We start from the raw sequence: 19,307 nt of genomic DNA, 5'->3' as shown, positions 1-19,307 counted from the left end.
CACATGAGACGATTCTCAATGAGCACTTAATTAAAAACTAGAGCTCTTTTGCTTAGCTTATGGAGTAGATAGAGAGCTTGTAGCTCAAGAAACTAGTTTTAGAATTTTGGGTTTAGTATTTATGATTCAATGATCCAAATTTAAAAGTAAAATAAATACAAGATTAAATTGTTACTGACAATCGAGAAAAATCTGAACGGAAAAAAATGAGACATTTTTCGGTTACAAAAATACGTACATTGATCTTTCTTTTTTTTTTTATAACATAGCTACATCACTAAGCTATAGCAAAATGGTCTCTAGGCTTTGAATGTAAAAAGCAACGTTTGCTCCTCCATGTAAAAAGAAGTGACAGCAGCTATAAACTGTGTTAAATTTTCTCTACACACCCTCTTTCTCAATATCTATGGCGATTGGATCGTGCTCAGAGTCTGGACAAGGAGGGTAGAATTTTCACTAGGGTGAACTGAGGCTCCAAAGATCTACAGTTCGGAATAACAGTTGAAAAGTTGAAAGCGTTTCTTGAGTTCAATCAACCTCGAGTGAAATTCACATTGTAGCAGGTCGGATTGCATGGAAACGGGCAGTCTATTAGCTTCGCTGCACTTCGATTGAAGTACCAGTCCCCCACAGACTCCGCAATTGTCTATTCAGAATAGCAAAGCTCAAAACAGTCAGACGCCGAGTTTAGTTAAGAAACTGACAGCTTAAGCTTATGGTATTTATGCTTTCATCTCTCACAGAGAAATATATGGCATGAATGATAGAACTTCCACCACCATATTTGAGTTAACAAGAACTCTCCACATGATAACAGCATTCGAATACAAATGACAAAACTTTCTCACCTTGTTGTTTATCCTTAAAGATTTCGGCGAATGCCATATCTCAGTCATCAATGTCTGGCAATGAATAAAGCAAGAACTTATAAACATTCCTCCTCCCTTATTTTTCTCGAATTCATTCAGCGCCTTCAGCAGAGATCCCCGGAAACCTGTACAAAATGAATCAAGTTAATTTTGCCACGGTATTTTTTTTACAACTGTTCTTCATTATATAACCATAAACCAATTAGTGTTCGATGAATGAATCATATTTTCCATAAAGGAGGCCTCAAGCTAGTGATGCTGCAAGTAATGCCCTCTGAATGCATTTGCAATTGGTAGAAAGACGGTAAGAATCCTAGTTTCAATGTAATATAACAAGAAGACCCCGAACAAAAATCTACGTTTTGACTAACGACAGTGGTATATACTTACTTACCTAGTAGTATTTCAACCTGGGTAGAATTGCAATTATAAATGTTCAGTCTGCACTTTTGCCAGTGGCTATGTGGATCGGATGCTTTAGGTATCAAGGTATTTTGTATCTAATGACCATCACATAAAAAAAAGAGAAAAGGGATGTAAGTCAAATTCAGATGATAAGCAAATGAAGCTTTGAGTTCTGAGGTAGCTTACTTGCCAAAAATCATAAGCTGATTGAACATGGAACACAGGGGTTTTGATGTTTTTAACCATTTCTTCAGGAAAGATACACTGCATAAAAGTTCACAACAAACGATTGGGGCTGTGTTAAAAACCATGACCGAGAAGAAAAATAAGAACATCCCAAATTTAATCATTGGTACCATATAAATAAGAAGAAAATAAATTCTACCCTTTCTGGTTCCATTCTCGCAACACAATCCTTGTTCAAACTTTTCGCTAACCCCTGATACAGATTGAATAAGAAAATCAGTCTTACATGCCAGAGTCTGAAATGAGAATTAGCAGATGTGTACCATTTTAAAGATTGAAAATTATATCGACTCGTGCTGTACACCTCATACTCATTCCATCCATCAAACCCATCAATCCTACACTATCACCTAGGTAGTAACTAAAGTTATACCCAAAGACTAGGATAAGTATCACCAAGAAAGGGATTGTATAAGCTAGTATCGTTAATGTCAGAGCATAACCTGAAGGTTGACAACATCACGAAAGAGAGATCTCATGGTAGGATTGTGGAGAACATCTTTCCTGAAATGTACGAAACAGAAGGTAGCTATGTCATCACTGGTAAGAGGCTAAGAGCACGGAGGATGCTTTAAGAAAAAAAGGCTTTCTACACATAGAACATGTAGTTAGTAAGAGCTTGCAAAAATTTCAACATTCCTAGTGTAGCTTGATAGGAAGAACTGCAAATTTGATAGAAAACAGAATGGTTCGAAGGTGTTCAATTATGATAGGTCTTAGTTCCTAATGTATGAACTAGGAACAGTAGAATAAGAAACAGCAAAGGTAAGAGCGAAATTATGGCCCTCGAAGAGTTCACATGTAAAAATATATGATCCTAGAAAAACTTCATGCTAAGCAGATTAGCTAAAAGATATTAGTGCAGAAGGAACTGGTATGCATAAAACATACTCATCAAGAAAAAAACTCGCATCGCCTAGACATTTGACAGTGGCATCCTTAGGCAAAAGATGTCGAAATTCATCACAATGTATAAGAGCTGCCAACCCACCGGAAGAGCATCCTGAAAGAAGGGCCTGTAATATTGTTCTCACACACATTATTGCTTCCCAAAAGAAGGGTCCGAACGAAGGGCCTGTAAGATTGATACCTGTTCCGCTTTTGATAAGCCAAATGACGAGAGTTCATCCATAATTGCTTCCCAGATGAGCCGGCCCCTAAAGAAAAGTTCCGTTCCATTCTATACCATTGAAGACCAATAAAACCCCCATTAATAAAATTACAACTGATTCCCAAACAAGGCAGAAAAATCTCCAAACATAAATTACCTTCAACTCGTTATCCGGGTGACCGGCTATAAATGCGCCATCACAATACTGTATTCTGACTCGGTTCCAGTTAAAGAATCCTAGAGAATGCTCCAAAATTGGAATTGAATCACATCAGTTAACTGTTTAACTTGACATTGAGTTAAAACTACAAATAATTAAGCATTATGGTGATCGTAAATATACGAAGCAACCAAGTAGAATATAATTACCAGGATTATGGTCAGGGTAAGGGCTTAAAATCCCAGTAAAGTGAACTCGACGTCCCATATGTTTGGAAGATCCTAAATGCATATGTTTACGCAAAATGCACGATTCTATTGTGTTGCACCAACCTCCACCCTACATTTCAACATTTCCACCTAAATCCATTACACATAGTTTTTCCATCTTAATAAACAAACCAACTAGAACATGTAAATGCAATGACATTGAACAAAACAATTGCAAGAAATATGCACAAACAGAACTGGTTACAAAATTTAAAGAAATTATTAATCGGGAAACATAACGCCTGTAACTCTTCGGTTTAGGGCATTTTATTGTCTGTATAGTATCCGTCCAATTCCAATTTTGACTAAAAGTTCATAACCAATTATCTCTGCGCCTTTCCAACAACATAAGAATTTTGAAATGTTAAGACCTCAATGAAAAGTAGCCAATTTTTGGCGCCGGATCCAAATCCCTTTTGAAAATGGTAGCCAGGCAAACTTCCATCTAAACAAACTGCAAAACCATAAATTAAACAAGAAAATAATCAAATCAAGGAGAAATTAATTAGGAGCTAAAACGCATGGTAATTAAAATTTGATTAGTAAAGGGTTACGATGCAGTACGGGCGCCTCTATCTTTGGCGCTGTGCAACAATGTCAGGTCTATCAAATCGGAGGTGGTGATGCGATGAAATGCGTTCGCGGTGTTGGACTCCGGCTCGGAACTCCGATAGTAGGAAGCGACAGAGAGAGCGAAGACGAAGACGGCGAATCCGACTGCGGCGATTGCCCAGCCACGCTTGGCCCACTGCATCCACCACAGCGGGCCGCGAAGCCCAGAAATATTTGCCATAGAATATGACCCGACTTTCTCCACCACCATGGCTCGTCAGTGTTTGAGGTTCGAAGTTGCAGAGAGACCCAACTTGCATGGCTTGCATTTCAAGCTACCTCCGATTTCCGTGGCTTTCGACTTGTGACCTTGCTAGCTCGTGGCGCGTGAACAACGGAAGATCACTGTTGAGTGTTGACCACTGTCAACCAGACACATAATACCCTTGGTATTTTCAAGCTAAAATCAATATCTCGTTAGAAAATACTTTTAAAATAACTAAGCATTTTTTGTGAAATTGATTTTGGATTTCGAAAGTAATGTAAGTGCTTTTTAGAAGAAGCATCAAATTTGTGCTTATTGTAGGAATTAGTTTAAGTGATTTTCAAGATCCACTTGGATTTTTATTAAGGAAAACTAATGAAAAAAAGGTTTGAAAACTTTGAGTTTTAATGATAAGGACAAAATAAAGGGTAAAGTGAATAGTACCAGTTTAACTTTTTAGTGTAAAAATGTGGTTTTTCATTAAAGTGAACAGTACCGTTATTATCAATTGATTTCAAAACATTTTTACTAACGTTTTCAGTTATTTTAAAAACAATTCCCAACAAACCGAATGTTAGCCTAAGGGAATTACTCTGCTTGGCCTGGATTGTGTCTCGATGTGTAATAGATCGGTTGATCTACCCCTGGGTAGTGTGTCTTCTCTTCTTGGGTCTTCTATTACGTCATGTGGAGTATTTTTGTTGACTACCACTAACTCTGGTGATACTCATCTCCACCTAAGAACCTGATATGCGTCTTTATACTTAACAACAAGTTTACTAGGGTTAGAAGATGTGACACATGGCAGCCAATAAGGTGTATAATAAATATACACCGAAGTTAATGTGGTTGAGCAAAATACACCCTTATTTAGAAGGAATGAGACTTTGAATTATTTTAATTCTTGAGTTCCGTGTGTTTACTAAAATATGGATATGAGAATCATTTTACTCGTTAACTTTTTGTTAGGTTTACTTACACATAAAAGATCGGAATAATGCAACTTTTTCTGTCGTTATCAAATACCTAAAAATCAAGAATCAAATCGACTAGGGAGACTAATGGTTCTGATTCCCCTTCCTTTTCGCATTTTTAAACCCTCTGATTGTTTCATTTTCTCATTTCTGTTAAGTAAACATGAGTAAGGCTATTTAGACACATTGCTTAGTGCAAACAGCCTGGATTTCCGCATTAATGAGGGATGGAAGCAATAAAAATATGATTCAAATTCATATGGGTAAGGAAAGACAAAGCATTTCATCCATTCCTATAAATGAATTCAGGTTACACAATGCTGCAATAGCTACTCAACACAGTTTCAAAAACAAAAAGGAAAAGAAAAGCATGGATCACATGTACGCTACATCGGCATCGCCGTGCCGGAATCTGATTAGTATGAAGGTTTGAATTTCTATGGACCTGAATAAGTTTTTTTTGAATCTATTGGCGAATCTAGCTAGTAGCTACCATATAAACCGCTGGGTCCCTGGCTCATGGGACCAATGGAATGGTCGATACAAGAACATCATCATTGTGTATATGTTGACAGTTATGTACAGTAGCCCCGTGACGAGCCAACTTCGATAATCGTCAGCGTGGGAATGTAGGATCAAGAAAAAGAATGGAATGGTACAATATCTAAACTCAATCAGCGGTGCGGGAACCAAAACTGCAGCAGTAGCCAAGACAAATGCCAGCACCCAAATCTTCCTCTGAAATTTCCCTGCCGGAGTGAAACAGAAACAAGTCGTAGGGAAAAAAAACACAAGGTGGATTGAAACGTATGATGACCAAGAGCTGTATACCAACCCAATCTAGTGATGATGGAAAGCCATGAATAAACATAAAGTGGGATGAGGAGGTACTTCATTGACCAATGAGCTTTGATGACCTTCCGCCAAAGATAAAAGGGATAATGCCGATTGTCAGCCAGAAGATAGGGATGAGCTATGCTGCAACAGTCAAGAAATTACATAATGATTTGTTACATAAAGGTTATGAATGAGCGTCTGTGCTGGACGTGAAAACAGCAGATGAAACATTCACTGTTCTTGAGATTGGAAAAACGTTAAAACCAACCCTTGAAAAGTTGTTTTTCTCAAACATCACTTAAAAAATTGACCTCCATATCAGCGGCCATCTTTCCAAAACATCACACAAAAGCATTGAGCTCAAATGTTAAAAAGGTCTGACCTGAAAAAATGGACAGCGATGAAGCCAGCAATGAGTGCCAAAGACATCTGAAAGAAGGTAAGGAACTTATTCTTCCACATTGACCAGAATAAGTGTACCGTTTGTCTCAAACTAAAGAGTGTAGGAGCCATAGCAAGGGCAGAAAATAGACCAAAATACAAGATCTGTGCAAAATGAGGAGAAACGGCATGAGCATCTTTTGCACCTGCAACATTTGGACATGGTATGAGACAACAGAAGTAAAGGCTACTTCATTAACCACAATGTGTAACACAACAACAGAAGGATGAGTCATACCTAGAACCACACTCCCATTCCACCGAACAAGGGCAACAAAGGCTGCTAATACTAGAATAAAAGGGCTAAAAGAAAACAAAAGTTCCAACTTCATGTGCCATAATTTTGGAAAGATGGCCTTAATTTCATCAAGAAAACCTACAATAGAATGTCATGTGCTATAAGCTTTCAGAATAAAAAATCCACTGCATGGTGTGAGCAACCAAGTTGGCAAACTTCGTGAGGACAAACCTAATTTGCAAGTTTGAAGAGAAATTTTTCTAGTCGAGATTAAATGAGTTCCAGCATCCACTGAAGTGCTGGCCTTCCGCTTTCTCAAGTTTGGGCCTAAAGTAACAGTGTTTGAAGGAGTTGGCTGACCTTTTATCCTAATTGTGTCTATCTTATCTTTATGGTCAGCCATTGTAATATTTATAACCTCATTGCAACAAACAAAAAGCATCCATATAATATTTGTTTGCCGAATAACAACTGCCACAGCACCAAGCTGCATTACAAACATCAAACCAAGTTACCACTTGACAAAACATATAGGCATAGCACATGTGTGCTTGCATCAAAATCATACAATGACATATGGAAGAGACTTAAGCGTTTACCAATGCACTAAACCAGTACTTCTTCTTCAAACACGCTAGATGCATAGCGAGCACTGCCGCAAGCGACACAACATCTGTATAATAGAGAAAAGTGAAGAACCAATGAAGCGGGTACATGGCTAGCACCACCGCGTAAAGTGTTGCTCTTCTTTCATCAAGAGCCGGTCTCAAGTGAATGATTATCTCATACACAAGAACGCTGCAAAATACAGCCAAAACACCATTGACAGAGCGAAGAATCGCTGTGGAGCAGCCTTCAGAAAACGAATGGTCTGCTTTTACCAATGACATGCCTGGAAACAAATACGCAACATGAGCTAGTGAAAGATAGTACCTGCAAAAGTTTGGCATTGCGCATGTTAAATTCCCTGCTAAATACTGTGATACAACATGATTCTTAAGTTCTCAATCAAAAGTTCAAAACATATCAAAGCCAATTAATTTGCCAAAAGTAAGTAAAACCACTTTTCGCACTTACAAATCAGCGGGCGGAATACAAAGTTCAAAGCAAATTAACAACAAAAAGGTAAAAAATTAAGAAATGGAAAAGAACATACAGGCCAGGAGGAGTGGTGATCATGGGATCCCAGCTTCTGAAATTTCCATTACAGTACTGTTGAGCTTGAGGCACATGGAATATCTCATCCTACAGATCATAAATTTATTTACCAATTCCTCAAAACAAAATTCACACAACCCAAAAATCTAAATATAAAAAATTCCCCTTGAATTGAATCGACAAAAGTTGCTGCCTTGGGGGGATTACCATGTAGGGCTCGGGAACAATGTGATTGACGAGGATGGAGATGGGAATTACCCACAGGCTCACAATCGTCGCCACAGCTATCCTACCCATGTTTCTCTGCTGTTGCAGGATTAAATCCAAAGGGTCTGTCTGGTTCCATGGATAAGGCAATGGAAAGTGTGGCCCAGCATCCCGAGCTAGCACTACCGAATGCCAAATTTCTATTGGCTGATCGTCGGAAGAAGGTCTGGTTAGGGTTACGCAGGCGAGAGTGTTGTGTTCCCTTCAACGTCTTAACAAGTCCTTCCTGCTAATCCAAATTTGATTTACCCCTCTCTGCAGAGCCCTAATTGTAAACAAATTGGGGGTTATCGACATTTGCTTAAAAACCATATACATTTTATTAAAACAATTTATATATATAAATACATAAATTATTGGTGTTACAGGAGAGATTTTTCAATGTGACCGTCACACACGATGGTACATCACATGTCGTTATATAAATTGTGAGATATGTGTGTTAAAAGTTAATAACTTAAAAAATGAAATTTCTCACCACTTACATAAAAACCCGTGGTGTATCATCCATATTCCCGTTACAACTAAAAATTTCTTGTGTTATTGGCCGCGCATGCAAGCAGTCAAGGTTTCATTCATTCGATTCACGGCATACACTGGAGCACAATAAAATTATTAGACAACTGAAAGTTGAATGTTTTTTATTATCAAATTAAAAGAAAAAAAAGATGTTTTTATTGTTCTTTGAGTTTGAGAAAGACTTCCACACTTATTTTTTCTTCTCATACATGCCCTCAATTTTTTATTGTCCAATAGAATAAATTGAAAATCATCAATGATCAGAAATTACAAACATGTGTGAAAGGTAAAAATAAGTATATGAATACTGAATAGCACTATCATTTCTTTTTGGTCAATTGTTTGAGAATGACTTAGCATTGGACATTTTCTTTTTAATCTTACACACTACTGTTTAATTATAACTAATTATTCGATCTGATTTATTTAATCTTATAGCCATAAATAAATAATGCTAAAAAATACGTGTTAAAATCCATTTTCCAAATGCTCAACCTGAAAACTCTTACCACTGATTAGTCTTTATTTTTCATTGTAACTAAAAATATGTCAATTTGATGATAGCATGTGTTGTTCATATTTCCCAATTTTTTTGAAACATCGTTATAGTTTTTATCGAATGAATTGAAAAATACCAATGACAACCATCATTCGCATATCAGAAATTTCATGAGCAAGAAAAAAATTAGATGAACCAGAATCAACATTCTACCAAAAGACTTGCAGATGCAGAGGGATTAGTAAATGATCACTGTGAATAAAAACATATTCAGAAAAATACAAATAATCCAGCGGTAAGCCTACAAACTCATATAATCCAGACATTTAAGTAATATAAAGCGAAATAAAAACGGACAGCAAAACCAGAGAACAAGAATGCAAGCAGCATTTTCCTTCCATAACCATCCCTCCGCCTATCCTTGATTGTTCTCAGAAGCATTTCCTGTGCACGATTGAGGGACCGGATTCATCGTACTCAGCTTTGGCAATCCACATCTGCACTCAAATGAATTCGGATTTCTAGTAAGAATCCTTTTACAGAGCAGTTTGCACAGGAAAATAAAGTAAATGTATTAAGAAACAAACCTGCTGGAATGTACTGAGGGAAGCTAAGATGGAGCCTCCGATCCAGACACTGTACTTTCTCTCTGGTGGGGCAACCACCTTGATCTTCATGCTGCTTGGGGCCAATGCAGTAATTTCCTTGCTCATTCTGTCAGCAATTCCCGGGAACATGGTCGAACCACCACTAAGAACAATGTTGCCATACAAATCCTTCCTGATATCAACATCGCATTTCATTATGGAATTGTACGTGGTCTCATGAATACCAGCAGCCTCCATTCCGATCATGGATGGTTGGAAGAGGACTTCTGGGCACCGGAAACGCTCTGCTCCAATGGTGATCACCTGACCATCAGGTAGCTCATAGCTCTTCTCAACAGAAGAGCTGGTTTTAGCAGTTTCCAATTCCTGTTCATAGTCAAGAGCAATGTACGCCAACTTTTCCTTCATGTCCCTCACAATTTCACGCTCTGCTGTGGTGGTGAATGAATAGCCACGCTCAGTCAAAATTTTCATCAAGGCATCAGTCAGATCACGACCTGCAAGGTCAAGCCTCAAGATGGCATGTGGAAGAGCATACCCCTCGTAAATAGGGACTGTGTGGCTGACACCATCTCCAGAGTCAAGAACGATACCTGCACACAAGCACATAGAAAACATGAATCACAGTTGAAATGGCTTCAGCACTAGCAACCTGGAGTTCCAATCAAACACAAACCCAAAATATCATAATTTTACAATAAGCATTGGCTGATCTAAGAAAACCCAAAGTGATCTTTTTGCCCAATATCATTCTCATAGATAAAACTAGGCTTATTTTATGGTATGCCCCTTGGAACTCTACTTCAATCTCACCTTGCCCCCTAAAACTTAATTTGCGTGGCTGGAACTCAATTTTTGCATCACTTTAACTGTTAAGTTCGCTTAGGTGGCATGATTGGCTCCCACTTATTCTTCAAACAATTTCATTAATTTGATTTTTAATTTCTTTAAACAATTTCAAAATATTAAATAGATTTTAACATTATCTTGTACATATGGCAATTATAACAGGAATAAGTGGGACCCAATCATGTCACATAACTTCACAGTTTTTTTTTTTTTTTTTTTTTTTTACAGAACTAACGGAATATAACAATGATGCAAAAATTGAGTTCCACGGTGCAAAGTAGTGCAAATTAAGTTTCAAGGGGCAAAGTGAGATTGAAGTAGAGTTCCAAGGGCATACCAAAAAATAAGCCATAAATCTATATCCCAAATATTTCAAAATCATTCATAATATATTCCAAACAAACTGCATATGCCCAATTTATTTACTGTGAACTCATTTAAAGATAGTCGCCTATCCTACCTTTTTTCTTTTGAAAATTTTAGGCTGAACCGTAAAATGCTTGTTTATCAACAAGGCCAAACCAACTTATGCTACATAAAAAGAATTTCATAAAGAACAGAGTTAGTGCAATATCTAATCTGATTGAATAGCTCACCAGTAGTACGACCACTGGCATAGAGGGAAAGCACGGCCTGGATGGCTACGTACATAGCTGGAGCATTGAAGGTCTCAAACATGATCTGGGTCATCTTCTCACGATTTGCCTTAGGGTTGAGAGGTGCTTCAGTGAGGAGAATTGGGTGCTCTTCAGGAGCAACACGAAGTTCATTATAGAAGGTATGATGCCAAATCTTCTCCATGTCATCCCAATTGCTCACAATTCCATGCTCAATTGGGTATTTCAGGGTTAAGATACCACGCTTGGACTGAGCCTCATCCCCAACATATGCATCTTTCTGACCCATACCAACCATAACACCAGTGTGACGAGGGCGGCCAACAATGCTAGGGAACACGGCTCTTGGAGCATCATCTCCAGCAAATCCAGCCTATACAACAATGTTTCAACCAAACTAAGTCCACCTTCTAGCACCTTAGATCCATACCACTTAAAATACATACAGATTGATATTCTGTTATACATTCTACAAGCTGGGATGGAAATCTGTTTCGCGTACCTTAACCATTCCCGTTCCATTATCACAGACAAGAGGCTGAATGTCCTCGCTCTCCGCCATCTTCTACTTCCTGCAAGAAAATAAACAGGACAAATCCACACCGCATAAATTTAAAAACCCAAATTCACCCCAACACAAACTCAAACAATATGCATCACGTTGAATGGAATTATCACTTGTCTCACACAAACAGAAGGCTGCATAGAAATCGACACCGATCGCCATTGGTGTACATAAAACAGAGATTGAAGTTAACAAACACAAAAAGCCAACATCAAATCCACTCCAACCCAATTCCCAAATAAGAAAACCAAAAACAAAACAAAAAAGCATAAAGATAAACAATAGACTGAAATCCAAACATAATTCATATATATTTCTTGGCTCTACCAAAAACAGGCAAAAAAAATTTATATTTTTTTCAAAAATTAATTAAAAATCAGCAATGGAATCCCCTCATCACCTACAAACAAACAGATCAAGGCACAAATCTACCAAAATTTACACAGACCGATCAAACATCACAACCGAAAACCAAATGCAGCAAAAGCGACCACCAAACAGCAAAATCCAAACGGGGAAAACCCAAAATCGAACCAAAATCTTGAAATCTTGAGCACATTACACGATTACGACCGGATCGAAATGTAGCGAGAGAGAGAGAGATAAAGGGATTCACCTGTTTTCGAAACCCTAGCAATGCGAGTTTATGGGGTTGAGGTTCGGATGAGCTGCCACCCGCCTTGAGGGCCTCTGGTGTTGGTTCGAAATGAAAACAAAAAACAATAAAGGCACGGGCGTGACAGGCGGACACTAAAAAACGAGCGGAAAAACAAAAATTGGAAATCCACAAATTTTGCCGAGCGAAATGAAATGCGAAATGAAATTTGGAACTCCGGCCCCGAAATTAAATGCACTGCAAATTCGGTCTCGATCGAATCCCCACCGTTGGTCCCTCTGTAGGAAGGGACTTTTTATACGGTCCGCGCGACGCGTCACTTTGATCTGGGCCTCTTGTGGATCCAGTTGTCCTGTGGCATTCCGGTTCTAGTGGTGGGGGCTTTCCATCTTTTGTGGTGATTGACCTTTATACCCCTGATTTTATAGTACCAATCTTGGGATTGGTTCGGTTCGATTCAGTTTGGTCGGTCGAACTAAATTGCATGTCAACGAAACGAAACTAAATTAAACTATTTCAAGAAAGACTCGGTTTGGTAAGCTTGGTTCGATTTAGTCAGCCGTCCGATTTAGTCAGCCGTCCAATTTAGTCAGCCGTCCAGATTCATGCCCATTTGATTTTTTTTTTTTTTTTTTCCTTTAGGGTGGTTTCGGATTCGAAATCACAAAAGTGAAATATTATGATGGATGACAGAAATTATTTATTTCACGTGCAATAAAATTAAAAGAATGAAGTAGCAAAAAATTAACAAAAGTGATTAGAGAATTGGTAATTCACGTGTCAATAGGTTATTTGTTGTTGTCCTATCCAAAAGTAGAAGTTTTGACCTTTTGTGTTGTCCAAAAAGACGTAACTCTGGTTTCTCATATTCGTTTGGGCCCGTAATATATGGATTTGAAGAGAACGATGGTATCTACAAGACTTCTTGTTATATTTAATTCAAATTTTATCAAATTATGATGTTTACTATATTTAATTCGGTTTATAGGGTTATGTTACATTACAAATAGGTCATCTTGACATTTAGTTTGTAATCTTATCGACTATTATTCAATAAACATGAGTTTTCTTTTTATATTTCAAGTAAATTCGAGGGCTTGCTAGTAGATTCTAGCGTGAGGAATTCGTTCGATTTCTCTTATCATATAACCCGATGTGTCATCTCAAAATCAAAACAAGAGTAAGTATTTCCAACATCTAAACACCTTGGCTAAAACTTGGAAACAAACAAGGAACGTCCAAGAATTTTCAAAATTAATTATGTAAACTAGCATAGAATCATCCACTCAGAGTGAGACATGTGAAAAATAAATATAAAGTAACCGGTCCGAGTTAGTTTGGCTTGAATTCAATTGGCCAATAACCATAAATTGAATCGAATCAAATTGAGTCTAATTTCTATGAATCGATTGAGTCTCTAGTCCAAGGATGTGCATGACATGAGATAACTGCAATTGAAGCGATATCGTTGCTAGATCACATATGAAAAGACCCCATGTTAGGTGGAGCAGGGAAAGGTTCGGGATTAAGTACTAATCTCATTGAACGTTAGGGTTAATTAACATTAGTAATGCTACTTTTACTATCTACTTGTACCACAATACTAATGTTGATGTACAAATCAGTGAGATTTTAGAACAACGTAAAGTATCAAGTGTGTGACTTTCGCAAAGTTGTTCCGGTCACCAAGTGAGAATAATACTTAAAGAGATAAAAATATGGAAGCAAACACAAGATGTATGTGGTTCACCTTACATTGGGCTACGTTCACGAGTGTAGAGGAGTCCTCGTTAATAATGTGGAGTTTACATAGTACAATGGTTTAAGCATAACCATCATTAGTAAGTTCTAATAATAATTTGAGTACAATAATGGCATTAGGGATTAAGTGTAGGAGAATGGTTTCCTACATTTTTATAGTTGAGGAGAGTCGCACACTTTCGTCCACGGTTGATATATGACTCTAGAAGCTTTATTATGATATTGACATATGTTGTGTTGTGATTGGTCTCTCTAGGTTGAAGAGAAACTATTTTGCTTCGGTAGGGGTGCCTCAGAACGAATCCTTTAATGAATATCTGAAAGTATGAAGTTCAAATATGTTTAAAAATTTCAGGATTGATAAAATATGGTACAAACAACTAATATATTTTTAATATTAACTAAGAGTCCACATCCATAGCAAAGTATGTTAGTAGATTTTGATATCGAGAACGAGGTACATAAAGTCATGATTGTGGAATTTGTGTTGGGCTGGCTCGGATCTTAATTCCTGACATAAGAGCCATGACTAAACGAGCGACACGACATAGTGGCCAGTGGGCAATGGCCTCTAATTTCTACTCCAAAGATGATAATATAAAGTTTTTTTCTTTTTTGCATAGCCATTAGCCCAACTGGGCATCTTCCAAAAGTTGACAAATCATCCTTCAGTTTATGGTCCCAAATTTCCATTCGACACATAACACGTGCATGCATACTTTCATATATTGGATGGATTTTTTAATATGCCGAGAGCATGATCCAAAACACCAAATGTTTTGATACAATTAAAAAAATTTCCAACTAATTGTAAAGTAACACTTGTTTCAGATCATGTTTCCAGCTCATTAAAAATTACCATATATTGATGGTTCATAAAATAGGCAAATGGGCATGGAGAGATCGATCGAGCTATGTGAGGACTTTCATGGAGGAGGATCACTTAGGTAGTTTGTTTATTATTATTGTTTTGTAAAAGTAGTTTGTTAATTATTGATAAGTAGTGAGCCTCATCTCATGATTAATTGACTAATCCTCAGTTTTATAGAAGGCTCACTATTCCTAACTCTGATATTACAGTCAATCAAATCTCTACATATCCAACCTACCTACCACTTTGTTTGATTTGATGACTTTAGAATTCTAGAGTTGTTTCACACATGTATGTATTAATTAAGTCGCTTACAAGCACGTAAATGATTACCAATTGTTGATGTTCGTCGTTTACATGCACGTAAATGACTGTTAGTCGTTGATATTAATCACTTACACGCACGTAAACATTACCGGAGCATGTTTTTGCCAATGTAGATCATCAAAATGGGTTTGACTACTCATTTGCCTACTCCATTAGAGATGCTCTAATACTAATTTGTTAGATTTGATGACTTTGAATTTATAGAGGTGTTAGCATGGTACGTGTTATAGTATACGACACGTACGTTAAGTCACCTCCACGCACATAGGTTGATATATTCAACTCTCTAATGTTAATCACTTACACGCACATAAACGAATGTTTAGCCGTTGATATTAATTGCTCACACGCACATTTATGACTAACAACTATTAGTAGATATTGCAATAACCAAAGAAGCGAAAATTAATTATGGAGTAACATGCCCGAACAATAGAAAACAAGAAAGGTTGGGTGATATAGCTAGCAAGCCAGGGTAGGAAAATTCTGGGTAGGGTTGCAATTGGCAGCCTTGTTAATAAGAAATTTAAATTAATAAACCAAATTCCGATGAAGATTCGTGAGAAGGGTGTTGAATCTGGAGCTGGGGATGGATGATTGTATTTGTGTGACATGAGACATGATGGTTGGCAAGTTGGCATTGGGGACAAAATCATGACGAAGAATATGCACAGTGCCTTTACAATATTCCGATTCCCCTCCCCATGCGAGTTTGCGTCCTCTCTACATTGTTTGTTTATATTTTGCTTTGTACGTCACTTCACCTCTTCATCATTACTATACGAGCTGATGATCTTTCTTACCATATTCTCTAACGTTTAGTTCATTAATTTTCAAAACTAAAGGACACTTAAAATTTGAATATAATGACTTATCTGGTAATTTAACGTTTTGTACAATTTTTTGTTTCAACCGATATGTTAAATACAATTTGATTTTCATCTCCTTTTGAGTTGTATTTATTGAACTAATAAATATTAAGTAAGTGGCATTTTACTACAGTGGAGAAAATATGTTGTACTTTTACATAACAGCGTGAGTTCAAACCTTGTCAATAGCTAATCTAACAAAATCTATCATTTGACAAAAAATACTAATAAATATTAAAAACAGATAGCCAATCATATTTTACAGTTAGCCCAAAGTTTTAATATTAAATGAGAGCCCGTTTATTAAAAACCCAAAATTAAGCTCAATTTGACAACAACATCAAATTAGGCAGCAAGAGCCTAGACGCTATTCCACGTCAGAAATGAAGCATCAGTTCGAGAAAGTTTTGTTGCTTTTTTTAGCCTTAAATGTCTACTTAGCACTTTTAATATCTCATTTGAAGATGCTCTTATGATGCTTAATATTGAGAATTTGATGAAATTCTTGATGAGGTTGGTAATATTTCCAATGGAATAATTGTATATTATTTTTATTTTTCCAAGTTCCAACTGAACATTTGTCCTAGGCGTAGAAGTGAAGTATTCTACCATTTGTTTTATTTTTTTTGAATAAACGATATTATCCACATTAATATAGTTCAAATTTACCTTTGGCGATAATCGAACCTAAATCCTTGCACTTACAAGTAGAGAAGAATGTTACTAGACCGTGGTACTAAATGACAAGTATTCTATTGTACATCAACGAGGATAAGAAATTGCGAATATAGATGGAAGCGGGTAACAGTTATTGTGGCATTCCTGGCTACTAATATATGACAATTTGAAGGGACTTTTGCATATAATCAGGGGCTAGATTGTCACAGTGGTGTTAATCCCGTTTTGTGAAAAAAATTCTCGTCTACGAGATATGTTGGCTCATTCTCACCTTTTTTTTTTTATATCCAAATTGATGTTGTTGATGAGATTGAACTGAGAATCTCTTTCAACAAAGTAAAAACTGAGTGTACACTTTCTTGTCGCCAAACCTAGTAGTGTGGACTTGTAACTAAGCAGAGCATTAAAGTGATTAGTTGTATTATGAATAGGTCGAATGAGGTGTTGGTGAGTAATTCATTGTCACCTCATATAAAAGTCAAATTAAGCACGTCCCAAGTTCTTAAATCAGTATAACAGACCCCACCCTTAATAGGTGGTTAGCAAATCAACATAATGTGAATGTCAAAGAGTGTGCACGCTTTCTAATCCAGATTAAGAGGGAGAAAATAGGGTGGGTAGAAACAAGAAAAAGAACCCTAATGAGTAAGGATTGGACCGTTATCTTCACGTTAGTTACGTGGAAGGAAGGTGGAGTTGAAATCTTGCAATCCCAAAAGCCACAAACCTAATTTTGATGATGAAAACCATGCACTCCCAACGGACGAGGTCCCCGCTTTTCCCTCAAAACCGCGATCTCGTTTGGTTATTTCTGAACTAATTTATCATATCGCATTGGATTTGGATTGGAAGGTTACCAAATCCTAACCTCTTCCTCTATTTTTCATGAGTTTTGGGAAGGAATCCTAAGCTACAAAAGCATCACCATCACCATCTTTTTTTTTTTTTTTTTTTGGCCTTCTATTTAAGGAAATTTCGCTCATTTAGTTAATGATTTGGTTGAGATTTTTATTGGGTTAGGTTAATCCAGAGAGGTGACCCACTCTCCCTATTTATTTTCCTCTACTATTCTAATTACCCTTTATGGGTATGGATGGTAGAAACTAACAACCAATATGTATTATGGTCTGACTATTCCACCGTCGCACGTGCTATTAATTCACATGTTGTAATTTGAGTGGTAGACGATTTTAATTTATACAAATTTAGGTAGAGCAAGTAGACGTCAAGGGATTATCCTAAAGACATGTTTCTAATTGTTTTTGGAATGACTAGAAGTATTTTTGGATTACGAAAGATGTTTCTGACCATGTTTGAAAAAAAAAAATCTAAAATTGCTTATGAGTTGTAAAAATATTTCTAAATCTTAGAAGCACTATCTGAAAAAGTATATTGTAGTACTTATTTAGTAAGCATATTCAAGCGTTTGTTTAAATAAGTCGCTCGTTGGTTGATTGTACTGGGTAGTTGTTTTAATTTGTGCTGTAAAACTCCCTAGTGAAGTTTTGATGTGGTGTTAATAAATGAAATTATAACCTTGCTATATATAAAATAATAAGCACTTGAATTATATAAATGAAAACATCGACGTGTTTCGAATAAAAGCTCTTGTAATAAAACACACTTCTTAAAAAGAGCAAAATCTCAAATAAGTTTGAAACACGTAGAATAATATATACAGACAGTAACACCATGTAGCGGGCGTCGAAAAACTTATCGTGACAACAACTTTTTAGTTTATTTATAAGGAATTTTAACGAAAAACTCTCAGTACTGTTCATTTAACAAAAAACCATATTTTTACACTAAAAAGTCAATCATGGTACTATTTACTTTATCATTTATTTTATCTTTATTGTTAAAACTCAAAGTTTTCAAGTCTTTTTTCATTAATTTTCCTTTATTTTTATATGGTTGGAGGTGATGATGTACAATTGGGAAAAAAAATCACAGATGCAAGACCCACATCGTGAAGATGGGAGATACTGCTGCAACCGTGTTAGTTACGACAGGTTTGTAGAGTTAGATGTTAAATTTTATTTATTGTTACCCACTTTGTGAGTCGGTGGTTCCAACCACCCCCGTATTGTGGTGAATTCCAGGGTGTTATTCAACCATCAGAATTATTATATTTTTTAATTAAATTCTTTTTCAGGAATTATCATGCTAAACACTAACTGAATCACAATAAGTTAGTAGTTAATTTGATTGTCCGCATTTTCATATCAACTTTATCTAATGAATTTTAAAATTTTTGCACATTTTAGATGAGCAAAATATAATTTGTTACAGAATTAACTCGTGAATGAAACCTAGAATTAAATACTACTAATCGTAAAAATACATTACTAGACAACATAGACAGTTATGGATATTCACCTTACATGTATAGTAATCGGTGAATGTCTAAATTAGGACTTGAGCATATAGCTGAATTTGATACTGTTTGGTACAAATTAATTAGAACAATGAAATTCAAATCAAAACAAACTTTAGAAACCCAAAAGGAAAATAAAATTTACTTGGGCCCACGCTTGCTTGCAAGTTAAACAAGGCACCTTCTTAATACCACGAGAAGATAAATTAGATTATAGATATAATTAACATGTCATAGATATATATGGTCCCATGACAAGCCACGTGCTCAAACAAACATATTATGTTGTATCCTTTCTTCCTAGTACTAAATTCTCATATTATTCCATCCTCCCATCCATAACCAAATTCAAGAGAGTT

The 19,307-nt window shown here is 36.5% G+C and overlaps 4 protein-coding genes across 5 annotated transcripts in view; 1 reads left to right on the top strand and 3 right to left on the bottom strand.

Moving 5' to 3' along the window:
- LOC126620260 (uncharacterized) overlaps positions 1-19,307 on the top strand; it is a 104,547-nt gene that overhangs the window by 13,737 nt on the left and 71,503 nt on the right. The window lies entirely within an intron of this gene.
- On the bottom strand, positions 140-4,015 carry LOC126620255 (pectin acetylesterase 5-like). The gene is made up of 12 exons (XM_050288769.1): positions 3,625-4,015; positions 3,432-3,514; positions 3,001-3,130; positions 2,789-2,868; positions 2,611-2,700; positions 2,412-2,536; positions 1,964-2,024; positions 1,660-1,713; positions 1,461-1,538; positions 1,264-1,369; positions 849-994; positions 140-646 (listed from the first exon to the last, which is right to left on the bottom strand). The coding sequence occupies exons 1-12, from the start codon at positions 3,881-3,883 to the stop codon at positions 533-535; spliced, it is 1,326 nt and encodes a 441-aa protein (XP_050144726.1). The 5' UTR covers positions 3,884-4,015; the 3' UTR covers positions 140-532.
- On the bottom strand, positions 5,116-8,095 carry LOC126620252 (dol-P-Glc:Glc(2)Man(9)GlcNAc(2)-PP-Dol alpha-1,2-glucosyltransferase-like). 2 transcript variants are annotated; one of them, XM_050288765.1, is made up of 8 exons: positions 7,733-8,090; positions 7,524-7,612; positions 6,967-7,300; positions 6,599-6,854; positions 6,368-6,505; positions 6,071-6,275; positions 5,687-5,829; positions 5,116-5,600 (listed from the first exon to the last, which is right to left on the bottom strand). In XM_050288765.1, the coding sequence occupies exons 1-8, from the start codon at positions 7,820-7,822 to the stop codon at positions 5,341-5,343; spliced, it is 1,515 nt and encodes a 504-aa protein (XP_050144722.1). In that variant the 5' UTR covers positions 7,823-8,090; the 3' UTR covers positions 5,116-5,340. The 2 variants fall into 2 exon arrangements, with proteins under 2 accessions (XP_050144722.1, XP_050144723.1); XM_050288766.1 differs by having other exon boundaries at positions 5,393-5,600; positions 5,743-5,829; positions 7,733-8,095.
- Positions 9,049-12,246, bottom strand: LOC126620257 (actin-like). The gene is made up of 5 exons (XM_050288773.1): positions 12,066-12,246; positions 11,387-11,456; positions 10,864-11,257; positions 9,398-10,011; positions 9,049-9,307 (listed from the first exon to the last, which is right to left on the bottom strand). Exons 2-5 carry the CDS (start codon positions 11,444-11,446, stop codon positions 9,242-9,244), a joined length of 1,134 nt encoding a protein of 377 aa, XP_050144730.1. The 5' UTR covers positions 11,447-11,456; positions 12,066-12,246; the 3' UTR covers positions 9,049-9,241.

This window comes from Malus sylvestris, chromosome 4 (genome assembly GCF_916048215.2).
Source record: "Malus sylvestris chromosome 4, drMalSylv7.2, whole genome shotgun sequence".
NCBI lineage: Eukaryota > Viridiplantae > Streptophyta > Magnoliopsida > Rosales > Rosaceae > Malus > Malus sylvestris.
Note: the sequence above shows the minus strand (reverse complement) of the source record. Positions and strands in the feature narration are given on the sequence as shown.

Excerpts from the sequence above, each read along its gene's own strand:
- LOC126620255 (XM_050288769.1), bottom strand. The coding sequence starts at position 3,883 with ATGGTGGTGGAGAAAGTCGGGTCATATTCTATGGCAAATATTTCTGGG. Across the intron at positions 1,714-1,963 it reads GTGATGTTGTCAACCTTCAG|GGGTTAGCGAAAAGTTTGAA; the intron begins GTTATGCTCTGA and ends AATCTGTATCAG. Across the intron at positions 647-848 it reads CTTTAAGGATAAACAACAAG|ACAATTGCGGAGTCTGTGGG; the intron begins GTGAGAAAGTTT and ends TATTCTGAATAG.
- LOC126620252 (XM_050288765.1), bottom strand. The coding sequence starts at position 7,822 with ATGGGTAGGATAGCTGTGGCGACGATTGTGAGCCTGTGGGTAATTCCC. Across the intron at positions 6,506-6,598 it reads TCTTCAAACTTGCAAATTAG|GTTTTCTTGATGAAATTAAG; the intron begins GTTTGTCCTCAC and ends ATTCTATTGTAG. Across the intron at positions 5,601-5,686 it reads TTCCATCATCACTAGATTGG|GGAAATTTCAGAGGAAGATT; the intron begins GTTGGTATACAG and ends TCACTCCGGCAG.
- LOC126620257 (XM_050288773.1), bottom strand. The coding sequence starts at position 11,446 with ATGGCGGAGAGCGAGGACATTCAGCCTCTTGTCTGTGATAATGGAACG. Across the intron at positions 11,258-11,386 it reads ATGGAACGGGAATGGTTAAG|GCTGGATTTGCTGGAGATGA; the intron begins GTACGCGAAACA and ends ATTGTTGTATAG. Across the intron at positions 9,308-9,397 it reads CCCTCAGTACATTCCAGCAG|ATGTGGATTGCCAAAGCTGA; the intron begins GTTTGTTTCTTA and ends ATTTGAGTGCAG.